General features: G+C 38.0%; 1 protein-coding gene across 1 annotated transcript in view; it reads right to left on the reverse strand.

The window, feature by feature from the left end:
* DTWD2 (DTW domain containing 2) overlaps nt 1–25,928 on the reverse strand; it is a 98,890-nt gene that overhangs the window by 1,702 nt on the left and 71,260 nt on the right. Inside the window, exon 5 of the mRNA XM_056325236.1 lies at nt 3,895–4,023. Within this exon, the coding sequence (XP_056181211.1) occupies nt 3,895–4,023 (129 nt within the window). The remainder of the gene's footprint in view (nt 1–3,894; nt 4,024–25,928) is intronic.

Genomic DNA, 25,928 nt, shown 5'->3' on the forward strand with positions numbered 1-25,928 from the left:
CCTGGAGGCTGGACTATATCCCTGCTTCTGCCCAGCGATATTATGTAGGACTAATGAAGCCACACAAACTAAATTTATCACAAGTGGTTCCTAATTGTAGGTTCTTCATTTTTTGGTTGCCTGACTCATTATTGTGGGGCCACACGCACAGAAGTGTAACGCAATCACAAATGCAACTGCAGTGAGCAGGAGCTGAGTTTCTACTGAGAATGTGACTCTTCCAAGCACAGGAAAATAAGTGACTTATACTGGGCATCAAACTAAGTGCCCATTTTTAACTTCCATTGCTCTCAACTTCAATTCACCATCTTCTATGCTGGGAATAGTGCTCACTTAATTCAGAGAGCATATAAAAAAAGTGCATGAATGCTTATGAAGCTCTTGGCTATTGCAGCTTTCACAGAAGCATCTTTGAGAAACTGGTAATTTTGTCTTTGAAAAGTAGGGTGGGCCAATTCTGAGTGGAAGAGATGAAACAGAATACAGGACTGGGAATTGTAGACACTAACAAAACATTCACCCTGGACTTGAGTAAGACAGAAGTCCTAATGAAGGAAAAATATGCCAGCATTGTCCTAGCACACCAAAGGAAAAAGTAAATACACAAAAACCACTTTAGTTTCAGTATTTCTAATTTTTCATAGGTTTAACTTCTACAGTAAATCATTACCTTCTTTTAACATACAAGCATACGATAGCTGCACTGTCATAAAAAGATACACAGGTTTCTAGAAAAGATGTTACACAGACTTCCGATTTCTAAGCCATGTTTTCTTGTGTGGCCACACACTTTGTCCCAGTCTCATTCTAAATGCAATTGATTTAATGTTGAGGCGACACTCCAGTGTCACAGAGGCAGACATGAGGGTGGCATATTCTACACTATGCCAACTGCAGAGGCAACTTTTGACCTGGGAAACTTTTTTAGTAGGTGGAGGTCAAGTATCAAAATTTCATTATCTGATGGAGAAGGATATGAGCAACCCAGGATGGACACTAGAATGTAGTGAATACATGGATGAGCTTTACATCTCTTCACAGACTCTTCTGTACTACCTTGCGGGTACACAATCAGATTGCAGACCTGGGTCTACAGTGCAAAACTACTCATAGGTCTTTTTCAAAAGGCTTATTAAATTGATATTACTAATGTCAGCAACAAAAGATTAAGAAGGGCATTAACTTAATAGCCTGTTCCATCACAGACTAGTGGGATCACAATTGCAAGGAAAAGGCTAATGTCCAATTAGTATTCTTTGACCTGGGATAAACTTAAACTCAAGAACTGTTAAGTCCCAAATTCCTCTGATGACACCTAAGAGTTGTGAGCTGGCTGGCAGGAAGACATAAACACACTGGGTTGCATTCCACAGCTCCAGGACTGTGCGAGATCAGTGGGACAGGCTTACAAAAGAATTCTATCTTCAAGCAAGCTGTAAGGGCGTATTCAGATCATCTCTGCCATCTAGTTTTTGCAGAAAACAACTTACTACTTTCCATGCAGTAATACACTTCACTGCCTGTCTCAAACTGGATTAGCATTTGGGTTTTTGAGAGTCAAAGATCACCTTGCTATGCTTTGACTTCAGAGGATCATTTAAAAATACTGATCTATTAAAAAAGATAATGGTTATTTGACTCCAGTAAATAATCCGAGACCAACACAGGCTAAAAAGAAAATTAATCCTTCCTGACTGCTAACTAAATGAAACTCTTTAGAGTTTAGCACCAGTTATTCTCAATGTCATTTGCCAGCCCAGTGATTTTAAATTCAGGTCTTAACTGAAGAAGTTAACCACAAATTAAAGAGTATTTAAATACTTTAATATCCTATTTAAGAGAGATATAAACTTTACTGATACTGATCTCCAAATTATCTTAAGTTTCTCACATTTTGGAAATACTTTTTCTTTTTAACAATTTGTATCCAAAGGTATTTTACAAATTCCAAAGAGCCTCAGATGATAGTACCTGAAGTAATACTGTTCCCCAGTATTAGAATATGAAGAGACTGGTGAAAATGTCTAAACGTTTCTATGACAATTTAATTCTCAACTGAGGTAAATAAACATTTTAAGGTGTATATACACATACACCACCTTCTAACATCTATTATAGCATGTATGATTTAAAATTAATAAACACTCCTGATTTTAAGTTGCTTCAGGTTTTATTTATTTTCCGTTAGGAAAAAACACAAGAAAGTCAATGGCACAAAGCCTTTGAGACCTAGCACAAAAACTCCCTTCCAAACACTGCCTGGCACATTATTCAGTCCCAATGAATGACTACTCAACCAATCAATCATCATGTTTTCTGCCTTCATTAAAATTAGATATCAGTGTCATTATAGGCTACAATCTCTGCCAAGTTTACTAATATCTTCCTTTGCTACAAAATACTAATTGTACTTTCAAGTGAGTACAACTTTGGTAACATAAGAGTGCAACATGTAAATTCCATACATTACAGCAACTGAACAGTTAATAACAGTTAACAGTTAATTACCGTTGTTTAACATAGTACATAAAACAAAGTAGTTTTCAACATATTATAGTTAAGAAATACTCAAAAACAACTGTTTAAAGAAGTCAATCTAGCATGTTACCTTCGTACAATTTAGTTTATTAAACAAGCCTGGTACACAGTCTATGTTTTGAAGTTTTTCAACAAGAAATGTCAAGTGAACTCAGAAAAACATCACAGGAAGAGGTAACTGTAACAATACACCTCTGCACTATTTGCCCTGCAATATACGCAGTAGTACTTCTGTTTGTTATGGGCTAAAACCCCAACTGTCATCTCTATAGGTTTTTACTTTGTATTGTGGCATTTGTTTTTATAAGGCACATGTATTTAGTGCCTTATAAACCAACTTTTTTAAAAAAAGTAATGTACAGGTGAAGAGAATGTGAGTCGCTCATCATATTTAGAATTACAGAAGCAGTGTGCAAGAAAGTAGTACAGATGACAGAACATGATGGAAAAGAAGAATGAGGTAGAAAGAAAGAAGGAACTGGAGGACATTAGGACTGCTGAGTTAAAAATGAGTAAATGGTACAAGAAAGAAACAATGAAAAGAAAAGACAAATAGAAAAAATAGGGAAGAAGAAAAGGGAGATTTAGTAATAAAACAGAAAAAAATGTCACATCGAGACAAATGAACCCGAATATTGCACAGTGAAAACTTGTAAAAGTGGGAGTGCCTGTGCAAAGCACTAGACAAATAAAGAAGAAGGGGAAAACAGAAAGAAAAGGAAAAGAGAGGAATTTAGATGGCTGGGAAGGTAGCAGTTGTCTTCCATAACCAATCTGTTACTCCATACAGAAATGGGCTACCACAGTAAAATTGGTCTGTAAGATAAGTAGTCTGCACTCAGCCTTGATGGACATCGCAGCAGCAAATACAATCTGCTACAGAACATGACCTGACCTAACTGGTACTTTAAAAATCATCAAAGCAATATTTTTAGCCCTGAATGTTGTCCAGGTTTATCTTCAGACAACCCTCTGAGGCAAAAGAGCCAATCTAATTCCATTAGGGGATAGAACAGAAAATACCATACTAGAATTTAACATATTGAAAAGAGGAATAGCCAAACAACCATTCAAGACCTTTGTATCTAACAAGTTCCCTCAGCAATCTGGCACCAATGTTGAATAAAGAACAGGAAAACTATAGAGACTTTTGGAACACAAGAAAGTGTCACACCAGTCTGAACATACTTGAGTTAATAAACATCTGAAGAAAACTAGTTTCTGTTGGTATGTTCTTGGTTTAGTTCACTGGGCAACAAAACCATCAAAATGTTAAGATTTTGACTGTCAAATGTGACATTGATAGCTAACTACCTTCACTGCCCCTCTATTATTTATAAAAGAAAAATTACGTACCTCTTGTATAATCGTATTTTTTTCCATGATAGTAAGAGCAACAGCTGCACATTCAAGTGTAGACAGACAGGTGTTTGTTGGCTGTGTACGAATTACATATTGACTTGAAATGTTGGTTTTTAACTGCACCTGAAAAACAGCAGGAACTACTAAAATAAACAGATCAGTATAGCAAACAAGATACTTCTTCCCTACACTAAGCAAAACACAGCCCCTTCCCCTCTGTGAACAGTTGCTTTTCTTTCCTTTTTGCTGTTGTGTCTCCCAGCAGCCAATGACCTCATGCTGTTAAGTATAATATCGTAATACCCATAAGTCAGCACCAGAGACAAAAACTTCTCATTTGTTACTGTACACGTAATGAAAATAGAATTGTTTGTTAAAGAAAGACTGAGTGAAATATTAGAAACTGATTTCAATTACCATGGAAATCTTGCAACAGAAATGCAATTTTTCACTTATGCTTGTTTTATTGCTCACACTAAACACACAATGATCCTGTACAGTGTCCAATTACTGTATAGCCACTGACACTGTTTACCTTGGTTAAATATTATTTGTCAAGTTCTGAATGAAAGACTTTTAGAAACTTCATTTATTCAAATAATGTACTAGGTAACTGATTAGAACAATTTGTTTACCTGAACCATGTCTGAAAGTGATTTATTGGCTCTGCCTCAAGTGACAATCACTTTGCACTATCTCACAAGTTAAAGGTTTTTAAGAAAAAATGATGTAATTCAACACTACACTGTTTATTTTCAGATCTAAAAGCTTTTACTGAGTTTATAAACAGCAGTTGAAACATTATAGAATTTACATTATTGGACTTTGTGTGAAAATTCAGGTATTATTCCTTATTCCTAAAATTTCCATCTCCACATACGTTTAAAGCATAATTTGCTAAACAAGTTAATAATTTAGCAAAATTGCCACTATTCTTAATCAAAAATTATCAGTTCCTTTCAAAAAAAAAAAAAAAAACCAACCAAACAACCAAACCTGTAGTACAGTAAAAAAAACCCTAAGGACTCTTTACAAAAAAGCAAGTCAATCTTCTTTTTTTTTAATTTCATCCCAACAACTGTCTTATTTTTCCTTATTCTCAAAAAAAAAAAATGAATGACTGCTCCCCATGGCCATCATAATATTCCTCCCATTTTGTTTGCCAGAGGTTTTATCTTCCCTCTTCACTTCACTCATGTTTACTTTTATTTGTAATGCTTCATTTTCCTTCATCTGTTTTACATGCAATCACGCACTCTTAAAAAAGTTCTAAGTATCTCCTTTATAAAAGGGAAAATCCAATCTGCTGAAGAAACATGAATGAATAAGATTGAATTCCAATGCTTTATCTGACCCTAACGTAACGGGAATTTAAAATAAATAAATAAAAAAGAAGGCAACCAGAGAAGAGGAAAGCCATTCTGGAAAGGACAAGTAAGTTAGCTATAAAAGCTCAATACACTCAAAACATAGGAGAAGACAGAAAAATGTACCTTTGTGACAGAAGGTCCCAACCTGTTTATCAAAGGAAAATTATTATATTTTTCTTAATGCTAGTCTTGTTATTGGGTGGGCTTGAAGAACCAAAACATCACATTTCAGAATGTTTTAAAAGTTTCTAGCAATGATTGTTTTAGATAGTTTGGAGAGACCACTTTCTACAGCCAAAGTATACATATTTGGGTTGAGAAATTGAGAAGATGGATGCATGTTAGTTATGTAAAGAATACAGCATACTAACATTATGATCTTTGCATTATATAAAAACACATTTGTATTATTTTCATAACTGTAATAATGGAGGTGTCATTTTAATTAAATAATTTTAATATCACATCTTCCATTTTGCCCCTCTGACTGAAGAGTGACGTTTTTGCTATTTTAAGGTTGCTTATCATAATAATCACCTGGAATGCACTGTATTTTTAATCAGGTTATACTATTACCAGCTGTTAATTAAACTAAAAATGCACCACTGGTCTCAAAGCACATACAAAAGTATCTTTCCTGAACATACTATTCTTAGATTTTTAAAAGTCATGGTTACAGGTGATGATATACAGTTATTTCCTGCAAAGTCAATGGCCATGTCCACTTAAAACTAATTTTCATTTTCTGCAGCTATTCAGCATAATTCTGCAAATGAATTGGCACAATGCATGACAAACTACTCAATGAATGCCTATTACTTACTATAAAATTTAACCTGCTATTTTACATTTAAAACCAAGATAGTTAAACAGTTGATTATTTCATGTCTGCAAACACAGGGTCTTTAGCCTCCAGCTCTGTACTGAGTGTCAAAAGAAAAGAATTTATATCTAGCACCCTATCACCAGATTATGCTTGCTATTACACCATACTGGAAGCCTATCATACAATCTTTAATTCCAGTCATACCACAGAATTTTCATGTACTGTATGAAATATGTTAACAGTTACTTGGATATTCAACAGCAAATTCAGTCCACATGCTGGGGAACAGATCCAGAGCAGACTAATGAATTAAGCTATTGGATACATCCTAGCCTTTATCAACTACCTTCTTCAATTTGGTATTGAAGAATCAAAAGAGAATAAAATCATTTAGGAAAGAAAATGTAAAATTTGGACATCAGTGTATGTAATGAAATGCAAAGGAAAATTAAACCAAAATCTAAAATTTTCATTTGTTGTTCTTCAAGGTTTGCTTTGTTTTGATGCTCCCTTACTGGGACCACATATGAATCTCCATCATGACAGAGATGTAGGCCTGTTATTTCAAGTATACAGAGATCTATGCTAGAGGGAGTTTTTAGTCCCTACTTAGAAACTCCTAGATAGGTGTTTAAAACCCTGATAAACTCAGTCCATTGCTTCTCCAGCATGTATCCTGAGCAGCAGAGCAAGCATATATCCACACTTTTCCTCAACAGCTGACAGCCACGTTCTTCATAGAGTCTCTCTACAGAGGTTGAAACCATCTCACAGACTACCTGCAGGCACCCTGACTTCCCACTCGGGCATGGACAACAGGCCCTCACTTTTTTTGATGTTTTTTGGTTGGTTTTTTTGTTGTCGTTGTTGTTGTGTAGGAACTGGGAATAGTTCTCTGTTGGTTTCAATACTTCATTTCTTGGGTGTCATGCTGGAAAACTTTTAAGATCATCAGCATTCCACAGAAAGGAAAACTACTCGTGACTGCAAGACAGCTTCTACAGAAGAAAAGCCGCCTGCACTCTGCGTTACACTGTGGAGCCAGAAAGTCTGTAAGTGCAGCTCTCAAACAGCTGTCAATGTACAACAGGATAACTTCCCACTTCTAAAAACCACAGCAGCAACCACATTTCTTCTCTCTTGGGAAGAGTAAGAGAGGATGGAAACAAGTGGTCCCCATCCATTTTTCTGAAAAACTACATATTCACTGGGATGATATGAAAATACCACAGCCAGGCAGCACAGTGATGGAGATGTGGGGATGAACACCTGAGCAGGACACCTCCCTGCTACAGTTTGTCTCTTAGGCTTTTTTTCAACAAACATGCATTTTACCCTACTCTGTACTCCAGGGCAGCACAGTATCTAAATAAATGATCCTTAGACACCTGAAATACAGTCAATGTAGCCTCTGTCTGTCACAAATCAGACAGACTCACCAGGTGACTGACTGTCTATCAGAAAGTAGGTACAGTCACTGAATGAATAAAACACACAAGGAGGAGCTCTACCAAGTCAGAGCATAAACTGAATGGTAAGACAAAGCCAAAACACGATAGAAACCAAAACAAATGAATGTAATTAATACATACTTCAGAAATGGGATTAATATCTTCTTGAAAAAAATGCCTAGATAGATATACGAAATATTTCCTATTGTCAAGCATGACTGGGTAGGACAACTTATCTCATGCCAACAGGTCTAAAACTTGTCTTGCTTTTTGTAGAGTTAATAGTTTCAGGTGGGGCATTGCAACAGCCTCATCAGAGCTTCTGCACTACTTAGTTGTATTAATTCTAATATCTGTCACCTGCATATCTTAAATCCAGCTGATTAAGCTTAATTTAAAGTTATGGAGAAGTTCCTCCACAGGTAATGAAAACAAAATCTGATCGTCTACCCCTCACTTTACACTTCAAAAACTCAGAATGAGTATACATAAATGTCCTATCTAAGCACACTTCAAAATAACAACCATGATATTTTATAACCAACTCTCCATAAATTGACAAAGACACTACAATACAAAAATTCTCCTTTTTTTCTGTCAAAGTAATTTACAAATCATATGCACACTTTGAAACAATTTCACTTTGTGACAAAATAGTTGAAAAAACAGCTGCCTATTTAACACCACTCACCAAAATAAACAATAGCATTAGACAGAAGATGGAAACTATCTCAACCAATTCAACTAAAGAGAGGAATGTAGATAAGCTGAATGCAATTACTCACTGGAATTTAGCCAAGACACCGAAATCAGCGTATGTATTCTCTGAGTGCCAAGAAGTTTGGGTGCTTACTTAACCAAGCCAACAGAGGCATGAAGGAACACACACAATCAAGTTTCATGTCTACCTGTAACTCAAGACCCAACATTTCCAAAAGCCCAAACCTCATCAGTTCTCACAAACTCTTACATTAACTTCATAGACACTGGCTTCTCTGCCAACATACCACTCTCTTAGCATTTACAAAGGATATGAATCACAGCAAAAATAGTGACCCTTCAGTACTTCTCAGGGCTGCTTTCTTCTTCCAGGGCCCTCTTTGGAGATGCCCTAGGCATATGACGATCCAGCTGATTCTGTTCAGCTGTTCAGAACTGATGGAAGCAGAAGTTATCTTGATGGGGTCAAAGATCTCCTATTTGAAATTTTTACAATTTTAAACCATTAAAGACAGGCAACTGATTTCTGCTTTAATTTAAATATTAGGACTGGCGCTCTTGCAGAAAGCTCTATCTTCAGTCCCCTCCTTAATGACAATATCCTTATCTTTTCACCTTCTCTATGCCAATTTCTTCATCATTACTCTTACTAGCTTTACTCTCCAAAGAGAAGCCAGCATTATGCAAAATTACTTTTGGAAAATAGTGCATCCCCAAGAACACAGAAAGGCTATACAGTTAGTATATCTATCTCACAGGACACGCTCAACAATCCTTGGTTTTGTCTGTCCTGTTTTCCGCAACTAGACTACAGGCACCTCAAAACAGCCAGAGGAACAAATCCTTCTGTGGCTTCTATGAAAAACCTATACTTATTTTAAGATCCTGTCCTCTTTCACTTATGTTGACAATGCCCTTATAAAATGTGAATTCCTGTTTGGGAATTAATTTGCTCAAATCTCAGAGAAAGAAGTAAACAAGCACCATCCATCATGCTGCTTAACACAAGTAGTAGCTGTTGTTTGTATGTACTGTTACTTTAATAAATATCTTCCAGAAAAAATATCATAAGCCCTTTTCTTTTAAAGGAACTCAAAAGGCACAGAAAAACCCCAGAAAGACTACAACCATATCCTGCCATGTCACCCATTATTCTAGAAGCTAAGAAAAAATTGCTTTTAAGGTGCCAAAGAAGAGCACTGTCTGTGCTACTGCACAAATAATCCAGACAGAAAAGGGAGTCAGGCATGGGAAAGATCCTTCACTCAGTATCCAGTTGGCACACACACCTTTTACCTTATGTCAAAACAAACTACGTTTATCTCTTACAGAAATGTCATGCAGTAATATAAAATTACCTTTGTGACAGAGAAGATAGTCTGAATAAATTTAGTCTCAGCATGCTACTGAAATTTAGATTAAGAATATAAATAAGTTATTTTGTTCAAAATCTTGCCTTTAATTTAAAGTGACATCTTAAGAGCACTCTGTTTCTAAATACTGGAGGGAGTAACTGCCACGCAACTGTCACATATGGGCAGCCTGAAAAAGTACATAGATGCCACAAAAACCTCTGCCCCTTTGCATGTCTTTTGATTGAATATTTAGGCATATCCATGACATTCTGGTGTATGTTCCATGTAAAATGGTGAAAGAAGTCGTAGGTTATACTGTGACTTTCAGGTAAACTTAAATTTGTTCAATTTCTATGAAGTGACGAGATACTTTGCACATTGTCTTCAAAAACTTCCGATAAACCCCAAAATCCTTCTCTTTGGGTATCCCAGAAACCCTTCCTCTCAGGCTATTTATGGCAACAGGTTAGAGTCCAGAGTTATCACTACAACAAGCCTCAGGATACCTCACTGCTGCTGCGATGGGAACTGTGGCAAATATGTAATATTCTGGCTTTGCAAAAGAAGCATAATGGTTTCTGCTGAATAGTGCCTCTCTGTAGGTCCTACCTACTTATGTTCCTTTCTGCCTGTGCAGAAGAATCTGAATTCAGAGTTGGAATTCAGATTAGTTCTTTCACAGGTCAAAAATGGAAGCCTTCTCACACCCTTAAAAAACACACTTGTGTAGATGCAGTGCCCCAGATTTCTTTCTTCAAATATGTCATTAGTGTATGAAAAGATATTAAATGTTTATACACTTTCAAGAATGCCCTTTCTTTGCTTCTGGAACCAAAACAATTTAAGAACCAGATTTTATTGCTGTGGGGTATTACATGCTGAAGATAAAATAGTCCAGAAGAAGTCAGTAAAGCTACTGACTGAATGACTTAATATTCATCATCTGAACATAATCCCACATGATGTCCCTTTGTTCCAGGACTATGTCTTCCAAGACACCTCTTCTAAAAAAATCACCTCTGTAGTTCATTATGGCTCTTTCTTGTTAGTGTATAAACAAGTTCAAAAGAAAAGTATCCTGTAATTTGATATATAGAAAAATAGTTGAGAATGCCACAAGTACATTCTGGGAAAAAATATTTTTTAGTGTTTCACAATATTCTGTCCTTCCTATTAAAGTATCTTTTTAATGAGGATAACTCAGATTGTACAGAGTATTTCTCTACTGTGTTCCTCGCTTTCAGTTTTAGACAGAGTTGATTGATAGGAAGAAAAATAAAATTGCAAAAGGAATGTCTCCTTCACAGACAGAGATTCTTACAGCACATTCCTACAGAAAATTTTTGAGGAAAAAGAAGAAAAGTGAAATGAAGAAGAAATTTGGCAAAAAAGTGCCCACAAGTATATGCACTCTCTCCACCCCACTTTTGCCAGACTTTAAGGTTTTAGGGTGTTCCTACACTGTTTTAGCCGAATTTGTACAATAGAGATTCTTTCCCAAGAGCTCAGCAAGGAAGCAATGATCAAAAAAATGAAATTCTGCCTTTAAAAAGTAAATCAGAATAAAGGCAAAGCTTTTTATCATCATACAAAATAACATTACATTTATAACGTGTAAAAAATTGTGGTAAATGAACTATGGCAGAAAAAACCACCGTAAACAAAAAAATTACCGACAGTATCATTTATCTGTGGAAGACAAGCTTCTCACATAGCAAGCTTCCCACTTTGTAATTTAGCTTGTGCAAAGACTGGAGAATTTGATACATAAACATGAAACTTCCATTCATTAAATGCTTGAAAGAATTGCAAGCTAAATATCTACTAAAGTTTAAAAATAGTCACTAAAATAAATACCTCACTTTTCTAAATATATCTGCAATCTAATCTGTATGTCTGTATTGATCATCTTTACACATGATGCTGCATGAAGCTGAGGTAAGATTCAGGTGACAAAGCATAATTTTTCTTTGCAGGAGAAGCTGGTAATTCAAAATACTTAGTACCATGTATGCAGATTTGAGAAAGTCCAACAACTCCTTAGGCTACTATCTCTCTCTTTAATGCACTATGAAATCAGACACCTACACAAAAACATGGAACAGTTTGCGGTGGCTTCCTTAGCACTTCATTTGTTTTACAAAACTGTTTACAGCAGGCCCTTCTTCTGCCTGTGCAATCATTTCTGAAGTGGTTTTACCAAGAATCTGTCACTACAGTTTTTGTAAGAACTCGATTTTTTAGCATCTTCTCAAAGATGCTAAGAGAATTCAACCATTTAGCACTTGTCACATCTTGCAAAGTCAAACAAAATTATCTCCCCTTTAGATTGTCAAATAGGATAGCAGAGCACCTGCAAACCTTGGTAGTCTGTAAGTATCACCAAGGTAAATAATGTTTTTGAAAGTTATGTCAGATGCTTATGCACTTCTGCATACTTTGAACCCCTAATGCTACATACAGTAGGGAAGGGATAAAATTACAGAATCACAGTGTTTCAAACAGTTTCCAATGATGCTTGTCATCACTTACACCATGCATGAAAAAAGCGTAGTATGAAGTAAGTGCCCAAATAAGTTTGGAAAATAAACATATGTCTGACTGAGAACCTTTTTGCAGAGAAGAAAACAGGATATTCTGGCCTACACTTAATAAATAAGATGGAAACAGTAACTAAATATATATTAAAAAAAGAAGTAATCTCTTCAGTATTGCTACTCTGCAGAAAGCAAGTACATAACTTGGTAAGTAACATGAACTTTCACATTAATGAAAATCTTCATCAGTAGAAGTTATCTAAAACAGCATTTTCTATGGGGTCAAGACCAGGCTGCTGGCAGTGACAGGTAAGTATCAGCCTCCAGTGCTGGAAGGGGATTGAAGAGAGTTTGTAGGCACACCTCCTTCTTCCCTGGAAGACAAGACATTGGACTTGGTGTCAGGAAATAACCCAGGCTCGCTAAATCACAGCACAACTTCACGCAAGCCACCTTCCTTCTCTGAGCTCCACCGTCTCTGTCTGTACGATGACATTTACCCAATGCTGTAAAGCACTTTGAAGGCTTAGGGAAGGGATGATGGAGAAACTGGAGACAAATCAGGAACAGTGTTATTACTGCAGATAAGAAGAAGAGCTTCTTCCTTGTGACACTTTTGTGTGATATATTTCTAAAAAAACTATGGATATGGCAAGAAGAAAAAAAGCACACAAGAAGTATGCCAATCTTTCTTACATAAATGGATAAAATAAAATCAAGGTTCCTTTCACTGTTTGCCCTGTGTTTCTTGTATGAACATTCACAAGCACAAGAAGCACTACAAAAACCCCCAGGCCTTACTACCCTTAAAGAAAGCAGACCAGTATGGTCTTCAGTTAAAATAGATAACTGAAATAAAGTCCAAGTCCAGACAAGCTGTAGTTCTAATCTAAAAGGAGTAGTTCAGGTATCTGTAGAAGAAAGCAGCCTGGGGCTGACCCAAATGGCTTACATACAATTAGGAGCTAACAGACAGCGAAATTGTAAGGAAAGGAAAGTCCTCACAGCTAAGGCGTAACAGAAGATAGGACTGACCTAGTAATATCTGGACTACATATTTTGCACAGTAATTGCAATACCATCTGGTTATGGTTTTGGGTTCTGCAACTGCATTTTGCTATGTAAAAACAATTATATTTAAGTGCAAGCTGTACAGGGCATGCCTGGCACTTCATAAAATGACTATGCATTTTTAGTTAATTTCCATGCATTGTAATTTTTGTATTTAGAGAAAGAAAAATCCAGAAATTATTTCTGGTAGTGTCTGTCTTGCTCTGCTCACATTTAAAAAATGAATGTCAGGCAACAGATCAATATTTTATGCAGCACTATTCTTTGAATAATTAATACAACAGGAAAGTGCTGCAAGTAAATTCAGTCAGTGAGTAGAGTACAGATCTAGAGAATGGGGTCATGAAATGAAGGAAGAAAATTTAATTACGTGTATTGTCACAGCCATTTAAGTTTAATTACCTGCAAATAACAGAAAATTGAAAAGGAAAATTAAATACCTCAGTATTAGCATCAATGCAATGACATTGTTCTTTAAAACCACCACATTACTTTTGCTTTCTCTGATATTTTTTTTTATTTCTTATTATATACGGATAGTAGTAAGCACTTCCTTGGACAGGGAAAAAGCAGTGGAAGAAGCTCCTGAGAAGAACTTTGGTAGTGGCACAAGGGAACATGTAAAGACAGACTAAGAGAAGGAAAATCCTTCAGTTGATCTAGATATTTGAAAGCAAGCTCAATCAAAACTAAAAACATGGCTAGTTGCCTTTTTACAAAGTGTTCATATCCTGTAAGAAATTCAGCACAGGTATGATGGTACAAAACCTGCAATTGTTCCTGAAGTGTTCTAGCAGCAGGATATTCAGGTATCTGGCAAACACTTTGACAATAACTATGAAATAAATGACAAAGAAAAAAACTTAAAAGCAAAGTTTCTGCCCGAGAGTGAAAACAGCATGTACTTCCGACATCTGGCAAGTTACCTGAGACCTTTCAGTCACAAAGAAAATGTCACTGTATTGAGAGGTAATAGACATATACTTATGACCTGAAAAATGTCAAAGTGGACCGATGTCATTCAAATTAACCTAAATGTCAGAAGGACAGACTTCTGTTGATTGTTCAGCATCATATCTCAACCATGCATGAAGTCTTGACCCAAAGTAATTCCCAGTTCTCTCTCTCTGATCTCAGTCTTCTCAAACAGCAATTTCTGGCAACCTTGCATAAAACACTTTGTTCTTTAGGGTTCAAATTTTTTTTTTTAATGTTTCAGTTGTAATGAGACAGCAGCTAAAACCTGAGCACACCAAACATTTCAGAAAATGTAATAGATTCTAATGATTTTTATCTTTCAAGTCATCACACAGCAGAAAGTATGAGCTACTTTAATGAAAACAAGTTTTCTTGCTAAAACAAAAATTACACAATTTAAAAACACCAAGATGAGTCACAAACGAAAAAATACTATGAAAGCTCACAGACTTCTACAGCCTAAAGACAACTGGGGTCTCCTGTGGAATTGCTAGTAAAATCACAAATGTCACACACATATAGATGAAAAATATTTATAGAAGAAGTCACTGAATACAAGGTATTTTTATTCCATTAGTATGGTGATGCACAGCTGAATGCATACTACCTTCTGGGATATACACTACTAGTTTTCCCAACTGCAACGACTGTCATCTGGCCTTTCTTGCCTTGGGGTCTGATTTGCCTTCTGCCCGCTTGCACCCCTTACTCATCACCATAGCTCTTCCCTTGCAGAACTAAACTGGGTATTGTCCATTTACTTTAGGGTTTATGGCAAAATTTGGTATTTAATCTCTCTCTCATGCAAATTGGAAATTGTGACAAATGAAAAAAAGAGATAGGAAAACAGAAAGATAAAAAGGAGGACAAAAAAAGGACAGTGATAAAATGTATTTACTAGCTGGCACTATTTATTATTTGGTCCTTGTATATTAATTTGCCTAAGTCCCATAACTGTGGAGGATGAAAGAGCCTATTTTTCTCTGCATCTCAGCTCATTAAATAGGAGATTTAAAAAAAAAAATATTCAGAGAGCAAACATCAGAAAAGGAATAAACTAAGATACAGTCAGATGACAACAGTGATTGTTGCTATTTTGCTTGCTCTTTTGTTCTGGGTGTTTTCTGTATGTAAATGAATGGATGTTTTTATATTTCTATTTTTACATTAAATGCAATCCACTCTCAAGGTGTTCAGACAGTTACCTATAGATCTTAAACTGTATTACACTCACATCAGTGAGCATTAACTGTATTAGAAGGAAGTTTTTACCCTCCTCTAGAAGGAATTCATCTAAATGGCAAGTTACATTTTAGAACAGCTGCTTGCCTCAGCAAAGAAATTCTTCTGATATTTGGACATGCTTTCAGACTGCTACTCCTTCTTTAATCCTCTACGCTTGAAAATGGCAAGTCCCCAAAGAAAGTTTTATTACCTAAAAATATGAAAGGACTAGACCACAAAAACCATTTTTTGTTAAAAAGCACATCAACATAACTATTCACACACCTTTAACCACTACAGTTTATTTATCGACTCATTCATGACTTTACCCATCATTACTGGAAAGATAACAATTAATTTCAGCTTCTGCTCAACTACGCGTGCTGCCAATTTTGTATTGATAATTCCATCATTGGTGCAGGTTGAATTGCTGGCAGAAGACCCTACTGCCAACTACAATTTGATGTCCTACACCTGTTGACACTTTCGCTTATTATCCTATCTGCCATACACTTTACCTTAAACCAGATGGCATTTGATCACTTCCTGCCTAGGTCTTAATTCCTCATTTCTCTCAATGGGCTTCTCCTACCTAGTAACTCTAGTGGCACCACTAGAATTGAAAAGCAGATGGACCCCTAAAGGAACAGCTTTTTAAACTTTGTTTTTCTTTTCTTTTAAACAAAAATAATGGCAAGAGTGTTTTGAGCCAGGTTGTTTGATCAAAGATCCCTTACCTTGCTTTCCATACCCCAATTGCAGTGCCTTCATTTCTTACTGCAGATACAGTGCACAGCGAGGTCCTGCCAATAATTTGAGCATCCCTTCACTGACTTCTTCAGAAGAAGGATGAGAATGCTCTTCCAAAAATTCCCTAGGATGACACTATCTCAAGCAAGTTGCTTGGTAAGACTGACTTTTAGGCATCCCTAAGTATCTGTGAACCCATGCTCACCCAGCAGAGGCAGCACAGAAACCATTAAGTAAATCCATGAAGTGCTACTCACTTTGCACAGCATGAAGTTTTGATGTGAGCAACAAGGTAAATTGGCAAAGAACTCTTAGAGCAGATGTTTATGTTAGTGACTTTGTGAAAGATCAAAACTCTAGAAACTCAGAGAGCAGTTTGTGTTGACAACTGCCCAGGCATATTACAAGATGGTCAGTGAACAATGGGAAACAAACAGAAATGCACAAGTGTTTCATAAATATTTCATCACACTGTCTTCCAAATGGTAACATATGGATTTGGGCCACATTTCTCAGAAGTTGAAAATAAGGAAAATTTCCCCCTGCCCAAAAACATTGCCAAAATTCTCTTTCATTGACTGGAGTTCAGGATAGCATATAACCTTGACACTGAAAATTTCTGGTGCCTTTTTAGAAGACAGCACATCAACTATAAATTGGTAGTAAAACTTCTAATTAATCAGTTTGTAACATCAAAGACCATAGTATCCTGTCATCGGTAACATCTATGTAAAACTTTCCTTTCTATGGACAGTGAAGTATTTTGAGGGATTTTTTGGAGTACTATGGTTTTTTGAATTACCACTAAGTGTTCTTAACAACCTGATTATATTGTTTGCAAAATGAAGCTTATTTAGTGGACTGTGCCCATCTTACACATGGAGTGAGAATGTTACACAAAGGTCAGACAGAAGGGAGTAAATAAACTCAGCAGGAATGATCCTTTTATAAATGCGGTGCTGAGTAAGAATTATTTGTGTGGTACCTTGAAGGTTTACAGCTTATTGCCACAAACCAGTTCATGAACAAATTGCCCTGAAGGTCTTGGCTCAAACCCATTATGTTTACCTACAAATGTGCAGTCTATTTTAATAGCTTTATGATGATGTATTTTACCACAGGATTCCTAAGATCTCGTATAAATACGAGTAACTGGCTGCAAAACAAAAGGTTTCAAAAAGAAAGCATATGATAGCATTTACCTCACCTGCTAGTAGGTCACTTTTTTTTCTAGTTCATTTACCAGTTCATTTCAAGCCCATAAAACTGTATAACGAAGAACACTTAATTCAACAGGAAAAATGGGGGAAATTGAATTTAAGAGAATGTTTAATTATTCCGGGAAGAATTTGGCTAGGATGCCTTAGCTAACAGCTCATCGTTCTTGGGAATACATCACAAAAATCTTGGGGGTTGTTTTTTTTTGTTGTTGTTGTTTTGTTTTGTTTAAATGAGTTGAAAGCACATCAGTAAAACAGCATTTCCAGCACCAGGGGCTCCCTAAACTCATCTTCCCTGGTACAAAAGCGAGAAGTGCATGGAACTAAACGCCTGGTATCATCTGAGAGCAACCTGCTGACTGTTCTGTGCAGTCAGCACCAGCCATTTGGAACAACCTACCTCAAAAGGAAAACTTTATAGGCTACAGCTTGCCACTCATTACATGTATCTCCTCAGAAATTCCAACCCTGGTTGTCTGGAGCAGTCTGATGAAGTCAGGAAGGCAAAATCCAGAAGGCACCTTCCTACTTTGCCCACGGGATAGAGGGCATCCTTGTGCTGCTCCTCAAGCCTTTCTGAGTTTGTCTGGGAGCCCTTACAAAGTGAGATCTCAGCACAGTGATGAAGACCTAGAACTTGTGCATCACGCATTAAATGGCACAGTTTTGGTAGCAGGGGGCAGCAGGGCAGACCTTGGTGGGAGGAGGTGCCCTGTGCCAGATACAGACAACTCCAGAAAGCTCCACAATGGACAGGTCCTGCTTCAAGCCCATGCCCTGGCAGTGTCCTGGAGGCTGGACCATCACTACAGGAAGACCAGGACCACTTAGCAGAGCTTGGGAGTCCAACAAAACAGTCTGTGTTGGAATAGCAGGGCATCAGTGAGTGATCAGCTTGGAATGGAACCAGCAGCCAGCAGTGCTAAGGTGCCTGTGTGGGAAGCTACTGCCCAGGCTGCAGAGTGAGGGAAGGTGCTGTCTCAGATGTGCACCGCAACATCTGGGACAGGAACACAGAGAAGTCTGATGGTGAATTAACACCACAGACCATTCACACCACTCCAGTCCTTCACTTAGAAGAGTGAAGTTATCTAAATGAGGGAGGCCATTGCCCCAGGAAGACACCTCTGCAATAGTGTATTGTGCTTATTGTGGCAATGCCGGGGGTGGGGGGGTGGGGGGTGGCGTGGCTGCTGGGGTGACTTCTGTGAAAAGACACTGGGAGCTGCCCCCATGTTAGACAAAGTCAGATTTAGCCTGCTCCAAGATGGATCTGCCACTGGCCAAAGCTGAGCCTGTCAGTGATGCTGGTAGCACCTCTGGGATAATGTATTTTTAAAATGATTAAAAATGCTGTACAACAGCTGCTGAGAGAGAGGAGTGAGAATATGTGAGGGAAAAGCCCTGCAGATAAAGGTCAGTGAAGAAGGAGGGGCAGGAGGTGCTCCAGGCAACACAGCAGAGATTCTCTTGCAGCTCATGGTGAAGACCATGGTGATGAAGGTTGTCACCATGCAGGCCACGGAAGACCACAGTGGAGCAGATATCCACTTGCAGCCCATGGAGGACATCCACTGCAGCAGGTGGGTGTTCCCTGAAAGAAGCTGTGACCCTGTGGAGAAAGCCTGCACAGGAACAGGATCAGATTTGCTGGCAGGAGCTGTGGCCCCATGGGGGACCCATGATGGAGCAATCTGTTCCTGAAGGACTGCAACCCAAGGAAGGGACCCGTGCTGCAGCAATTGTGAAGAAATGTAGCCTGTAGGAAGGACCCACACTGGAGAAGTTCGTGAAGGACTATGTGGGGTAGGACCCCACAATGGAGCAGGGGAAGAGTGTGAAAAGAAAGGGGTGGCAGAGACAGAGTGTTATGAACTGACCACAAACTCCAACCACCATCCCCCTGCACTGCCTGGGGACATGGCGAGGGGTAGAAAAATTGGATTTGAACTTGAGCCTGGGAAGAAAGGAGGGGTGGGGGAAGGTGTTTTTTGGATTTCCTTATTTCTCATTATCCTGCTCTGTTTGACTGGCAATAAATTAAATTAATATCCCTGAGTCAAGTCTGTTTTGCCTGTGATGGTAACTCTTAAGTGACTTCCATGTCCTTATTTTGACCCACAAGCTTTTCATTGTATTTTCTTCCCCAGTCCTGTTGAGGAGGGGGAGCGACAGAGTGGCTTGGTGGGTACTGGGCAGCCAGTCAAAGTCAACCCACCACAAATGGTTACAGTGATGTAGGAAAAGTGAGTCAAGGACATACAACTGGTGGCTCCAAAGAGCAAATTCCTGGGGAATCCAGGCCTACGTCACTTGTAAATGCTGTCCTCTGTAGGAGAAAAAGTCTTTGGGATGAGCTGATGAAGGGACATGTGGAGCAATGGATCAATCCTGTTGACCTCCTCCACAAACGAGACATGCCCCCAGACAGACAAACTTTGGAAGTCATGATAGATGAATACACAAATAACTGTGATGGTAGGGATGAGTGGTTTGTAGAGACAATGGACGGAGGTTGTTGAAATGTTGAAACTGGACCAGGACCCATACCCTGATCCACAGTGACAAAGGGTGGAGACTGCAGTGCATATAGATGTCAAAACCATTGTGATGCTCTTTATTTTGGTGTTTTGCAGCAGCAAAACGTGGAGTTTCACTGAGTACATGTGGACACCGCTACCACAACCCATTTCTTTTGCCTGTTTGTAAGACATGTCTATTAAGATTATGGTGACCCTAAAAGCAGTGCTCATAATGAACTTAACATGCATTTTGTTGAGAAAGGTGGAATGTATTGGGCATAACTGTCACGGGTTTGGTAGCAGTAGAGCAGCAGGAGAGAGAACTGCAAGAAGAGGCCAAGGCTGCAAACTCCTCAATGGATCCACCACAGGACACAGCTGAGCCCATCAGTCAAGTGTGGGGACTATGACCCAGCCAGAGAAGTCTGTAGCACAAAAACATATTTAAGAATGAGTGGTAAAATAAATAAAAAAAAAAAAAGAAAGAAAAAAGGAACAAGGCCAGAGCAGGCGAAGAGAGGAGGCAGATGAAAAGAGAAAGACCACACCAGACAAGAAGGAGGAGAGGAGAGACAGGAGCCAAACTACCAGCATACAAGTAGATGCCACAGCCAAAGCAGCGGCTAGAGGAGCAGCAGTTGAGCGGTGGGACGCTGAAGGGACTGCCACCTGCGGAGGAACCACCATGCGCTACCCCAGCCCCCTGTGCTCTCTCTCCGTGCTCTGGAGGGGTCAAGTGCAGTGTGCAGTGAGGGGACTAGAGAACAAATGGGGAGGAGATGTTTCACAGGGACAAGGACAGCCTTCTTAAATGCATTTTTGCCTACTACCAGAATCAGTAATTGGAAGTGTGTTTATTGACAATAAGTTAGATTTCTTGAAATTACACCAAAATCAGTAAAGCAGCTTTGGCCACAACAAAGCTGGCAATAAAATTATACAAATGAGAGGTGACAGCAGAAAAGGTGATAATACAAATAGGTTGAAATGCTGGGACTGCAAAGGAAGAGGGAAATCAGACCTGTAGAAAATAGGCCTACCTCTGGTGTAGCAGGATAGTATTCAAACCTGAAAAACTTACAAAAGTAATGCTACAAATAAAGTAAGCCCACCCATACAACCCCAGCAGTAATGAAACAGCACAGCAGGGTTCTGCTTCCTGCAGCTGTGTTTTTCTCAAAACTTGTTTAATGGCATTAGCTAACAGTGTGGCTCCAGCTCACTCTTAATGGCTATTTTAAAGGCAATTTGTCTCCTCTCCTTAATTTAGCCACAGAGTGCAGCACCAAAAGAATGAGAACAATTCTCCTGTCTGTAGATCATCAAGCGTTGTGCAAAAGGTCCAACCCTGCATTAGAAAGCATGACTACACAGTACTCCCCACAATACTTGGAAGAAACATGTCTCCCACCTAATCTTCAGTTTAACAGTTTTGCAAAAGCTGAAGCACGTGTGACTCGTGCTTCATATACTAGAACCTGCGATATGGGGAGGATTTTATTCTTCTTCAGCCTTGTAGGAAGATCCAATTAATTGCATTTTCCCGGTTATTTACATGGTAAAAATTTAAAAGTAATTATTAAAAAAAAATTCTGTATAGATGTAGAACAGTTATGTAAAATAAATCCATGGCACTCCACCTACAGTTCACACCACAGTTATTGAAATGAAGTTGGAAACTATTTTAAAATCCATTGGAAACTATTTTAAAATCCATTGTATTTTTTTCTGAGATTAAATTATCAGAAATTTCTTTTACTAGTGAGGCAGTCTGTATTTTAATGAAGAAATCTGTATTAAGAAAAGTTGAAATTATTTTTCCAAGATAACAAAGCCTTCTAGACAATGACAGATCATGGAATAAACAGTTTTTTGTTTTTGCTCCCATACGCACCTGTCTGTTATGACTTACAAAAATCTGCTGTAATAAAAACAAAATTCCCCATATATAATTTTTCATATTAACTAAAGAAAGAAGCTACCGGTGCTAGTCACCTACTTTTTCAAACTGTAAGCACTTCCTGCCCAAGGAACTTCAGCATTTCAACTCTGAATTTATATATTTCACTCACAGTTATATGTATATCTGTAATAACTGCTACTGTAAAAATACAAATGCTTAACTAATTGCAAACAATGAAACTGACAGTTGTATGAATTGACAGATGGATAACACAGAAGATTTACAAAGTTCTTCGATCCATTTTATCAACTCCCCTGCTCACTTTTGACCTTGCAGAAATCCCTTATGCTCTGTATCATTCCTTTTCCCAGTCTATGAAGTGACACTGTCTCCCTCTCACTTCGAAACAATGAGCTCTTTTGGACAGAAAGCAATCTCTGGAAGCTTATAGGCAATGTAAAAACTGATCCCCTGTTTTTAGGTAACAAGAATTTTGTCTTGTGGTTCAGGAGTTAATCACATCTTCCCCTGCACACCCCACCCCACCGCCCCCACCCCCACCCGCCTTTGGCAAAACAAACTAGGAGCTGTTGCTGTATCTGCATGCCTGCCTCATCAGAAAAAAAAAAAATCTATTTCAGGATTAGCAAGAGAAATTTTTGTATATGTTGTATAAGACCTCAAACTAGTTGCCAATGCTGTAAAATACAAACAGGTAAGATTTATAGCTGAGTGGGATAAAGAGATCACTCAGCTGGAATGGACTCAAGCACAAATAAATTTTGGACAGGGTAACATTACATGTCATGGAAGTAAGTCTAGAAAGACTGCATGTTGAGAGTCTTGCATAAAACCTACCACCACATTTATTTACTACTATTTAACAGAATGTCAACTAATTGAAGTTCCACTTCTAGTTAACTTCAAAAGGCATAAAATCTAGGATTTCTGCACTGGAACTACAAATATTTTTTTTTCCTTTTCTTAAATTCATAGTAAAGAAGTGTTCCATGTCTCTTTGGTGAAGGGACTTCAAAGCAGAAAGTATCTCATCCACAAAGGTATTGCCTAAGGACATGTCAATTTAACAATTCCAAATCTGATTCTGTATCTGAAATACTGCCTTGCGTGTATGTGAATTCCAAAATGTACTCAGACAATGTGGTTAGATACTTGGGTTCTGCCTTTAAATGAGAATATTTTTTTAACTGAATGCAAGAGCTACTATCAAATGCCCAAGTCTGCAAGCTCAAGGACTGCAAGAAAGCAACTAGTTACACTATTGAGCAGTTTCTTACACAAATATTTAGTAATTGCTCAGCGGTATGAGAAAGACTGTGGAATGAAATTTTAAAGCAAGGACCAAATTCTGCCATCCTTTATTTGCTCAGTAAAACACTAAGTAAACGCAACTTAAATAAATGTAACTGATTTGTCATATGAATAACAGAAACAAACTTTGGTCCTAATTTTTCTTATTAAATGCTGAGTGCTAGTTGTCCCCTTGATTTATAATTAACCCTGCTGAACCACCACTCTTCCAGAATGGCTGCAAAGCGCCTTTATCAATAGCAGGAACTTTCATTAAAAAAATCTGCAACAAAATAGTTTCTATAAAAGATTTTGGCCTTATGAATGGTGGTGAGGTCAAAAAAAGTTTGCCTCAGCTTTCTCACAGAAGAAGATAAAAGACTTTAATCAAAGAAATAGTTACTTTAAAAATAAAGTGATATGGGGAGAGATGGGAAAACATAGCTTGCACTGGAGTGGAAATCTAAAATAAAAAGAGGAATGTGATCAAGTACAGAATCTGGGAAATCACAGAAGTGACTTTTTAGATCAAATAGTCCAGTAGTCAAACACAAACAAACAAATTAAACACAACAAACCACCCCACCCCATCACCCCCCAAAAAACCCCAACAAACCAACACAAAACAAAACCACAGCAGACCAGTAACACAAAAGACCATTGAGAAGGTTAAATAAAAAGAAAGCCTGATTAAGAAAAGTCAGAAGTAATTGTACAGATAGGAAACAAAAAAGAACTTTTTTCTGTCTTCTTAGAAGTACTTTATATCAAACATGTATAAAGACAACAATAAAACAAAAGACAGAAGGTGCATGTAAATTAGTGAATTTGCAGAAGAGACACGAGCATTACTGTGCAGAAAAAACCTCAAGAAAACAAACAAAAAAGGACAATAGATTCTCAGTTTTAACAAGTTTTAATATTGGAAGATCCAACAGTAGTTCTATTAGCATGGCGAAATTATGTGATTGGAGACCCTTGAAAAAATGACTTCTTGTCTTTCCTCTCTCTTGAGGTTTGGGCTATACTGTTCTCAACATCAGTTGCTATTTCTTATTTACATTGCCACCACCCACTTATGGCCCTGTCAAGTTTCAGGGCCTCAGTGTCAATCTGTTCCTGGCTCAGTGTCCCCCACATTATTTAATCTTTATACCTAATTTATTCTTTTTGCTTCCTCCTTTGGGGGAGGTATGGGGCAACAGAATATTGCCAAGTATGGGTTTACATCTCTCCCCAATGGGACAAAAACAACATAAACAGCGGAAGCCTACAATAAAGTACACACAGAAGTACTTCCTCTGGATGTTTTGCTAGCCTCCAGCAACTCAGGGACATCACATGCTGGAAGTGACCCCTTGGCATTTAATAACAATTTAATCCTTGACAGATTTTTCTTCCATGATTTTGTCCAATTACTTTCTGATCTTCAAAAATACACAAAACCCAACTATAAAGAACTCCACTGCTTTGATACACGTGTGAAGAACTACCATTTTTTCATCTGAATTTCCCACTACTCATTTCTTCTGATGCCTTTTATTTCATGTGTTGGCAAGAATAGCCAACAATTGGTCCATATTCGCTCTGTGTGTCACTTACACATTTACAAATCTTTATCATGCTGGACCAGTTGTCTTTCCAGCTAAAGAGCAGCCCACTTTTGTTGTTTCTTATATACAACTCATCCCATACTTTGATCATTTGTTCACTTTGTTCGAACCTCTTCTGTTTGTGAATTTTTGTAGGGGTTTTTCAGGCCCACAGGAGGGTTGTGGGCCTGAAAGAGACAGCATGCATGCAAGCAAGCAGATGTACATCTAACATTGAGCGTAATTTTTCAATGCTCTTGGGCACTGAACTGAGGTTTTCATGGAACTTGTCATTATAATCCCAAAATCTCACTGTTGATGAGTGTCCAATTAAAAGCTTTTTAAAAAAAAAAAAAAAGTAAAATTAGAATAACATTTGGTGTATGCTTTTATTACCATTTATCTACACTGAATTTCCTATGCTATGTTAACGTCCAGTTACTGAGCTTCATAGTCTTTGAACTTTTCACAGCTGTCCCTTCTCATTACCACTCTAAATAACTTAATGTCATGACGAAATTTTATCACTTAACTAGTAAATCCTCCTTTGCATTACTTCAGAATATGCTGAACAGCAGGATTCACTGGGGGCTCCACTGAGGACAGCTCTACAAACCATAAAATAAAATTACAATCACTACCAGTTACTGCTTAAACAGACCTGTTTACTACTTGTTACATGACACAGTTTTTCTTCTCATGAGTCCTTTTATTCAAGGTATTTAATGAGGGCACCTGCGAAAAGTAGCCTCCACACACTGCTTCAGTCAGCCTGCTTCTGAAGGAGCCATGAAGAAGGTGGGTAAAGAGCTGCAGAAAACTTGTGAGATATGTCATCTGTTTTCAACAGCTGCATTGGGCTAGCCTAATACTGCATATTTATCCATGAACCTTCTAGTTCTACTCTTTATCATCTTTTCCATTAATTTATTTGGTACAGGTATTACTGCAGCCTCCTTTGATATGTAGAAGGATAAGCAGAAACACAGTCAATAACATGCAGTACTATATCACAGCACTCTCCAAACTGGACAGCTGCAACAAGGTCTTTTACCATCTCATACCAACACACCCCTCATGCCAGTCCCTCTGCTGCCTTCTAGTCTCCCTCATCCCAGGCACACTCTCCCTCTCTCTGCTTCCCCCACTCTCCTCCTTGGCTGCTCTCTCTTCACTGGCTGCCCAACCCCTTAACAGA

This window comes from Falco biarmicus, chromosome Z (assembly GCF_023638135.1).
Source record: "Falco biarmicus isolate bFalBia1 chromosome Z, bFalBia1.pri, whole genome shotgun sequence".
Lineage (NCBI taxonomy): Eukaryota > Metazoa > Chordata > Aves > Falconiformes > Falconidae > Falco > Falco biarmicus.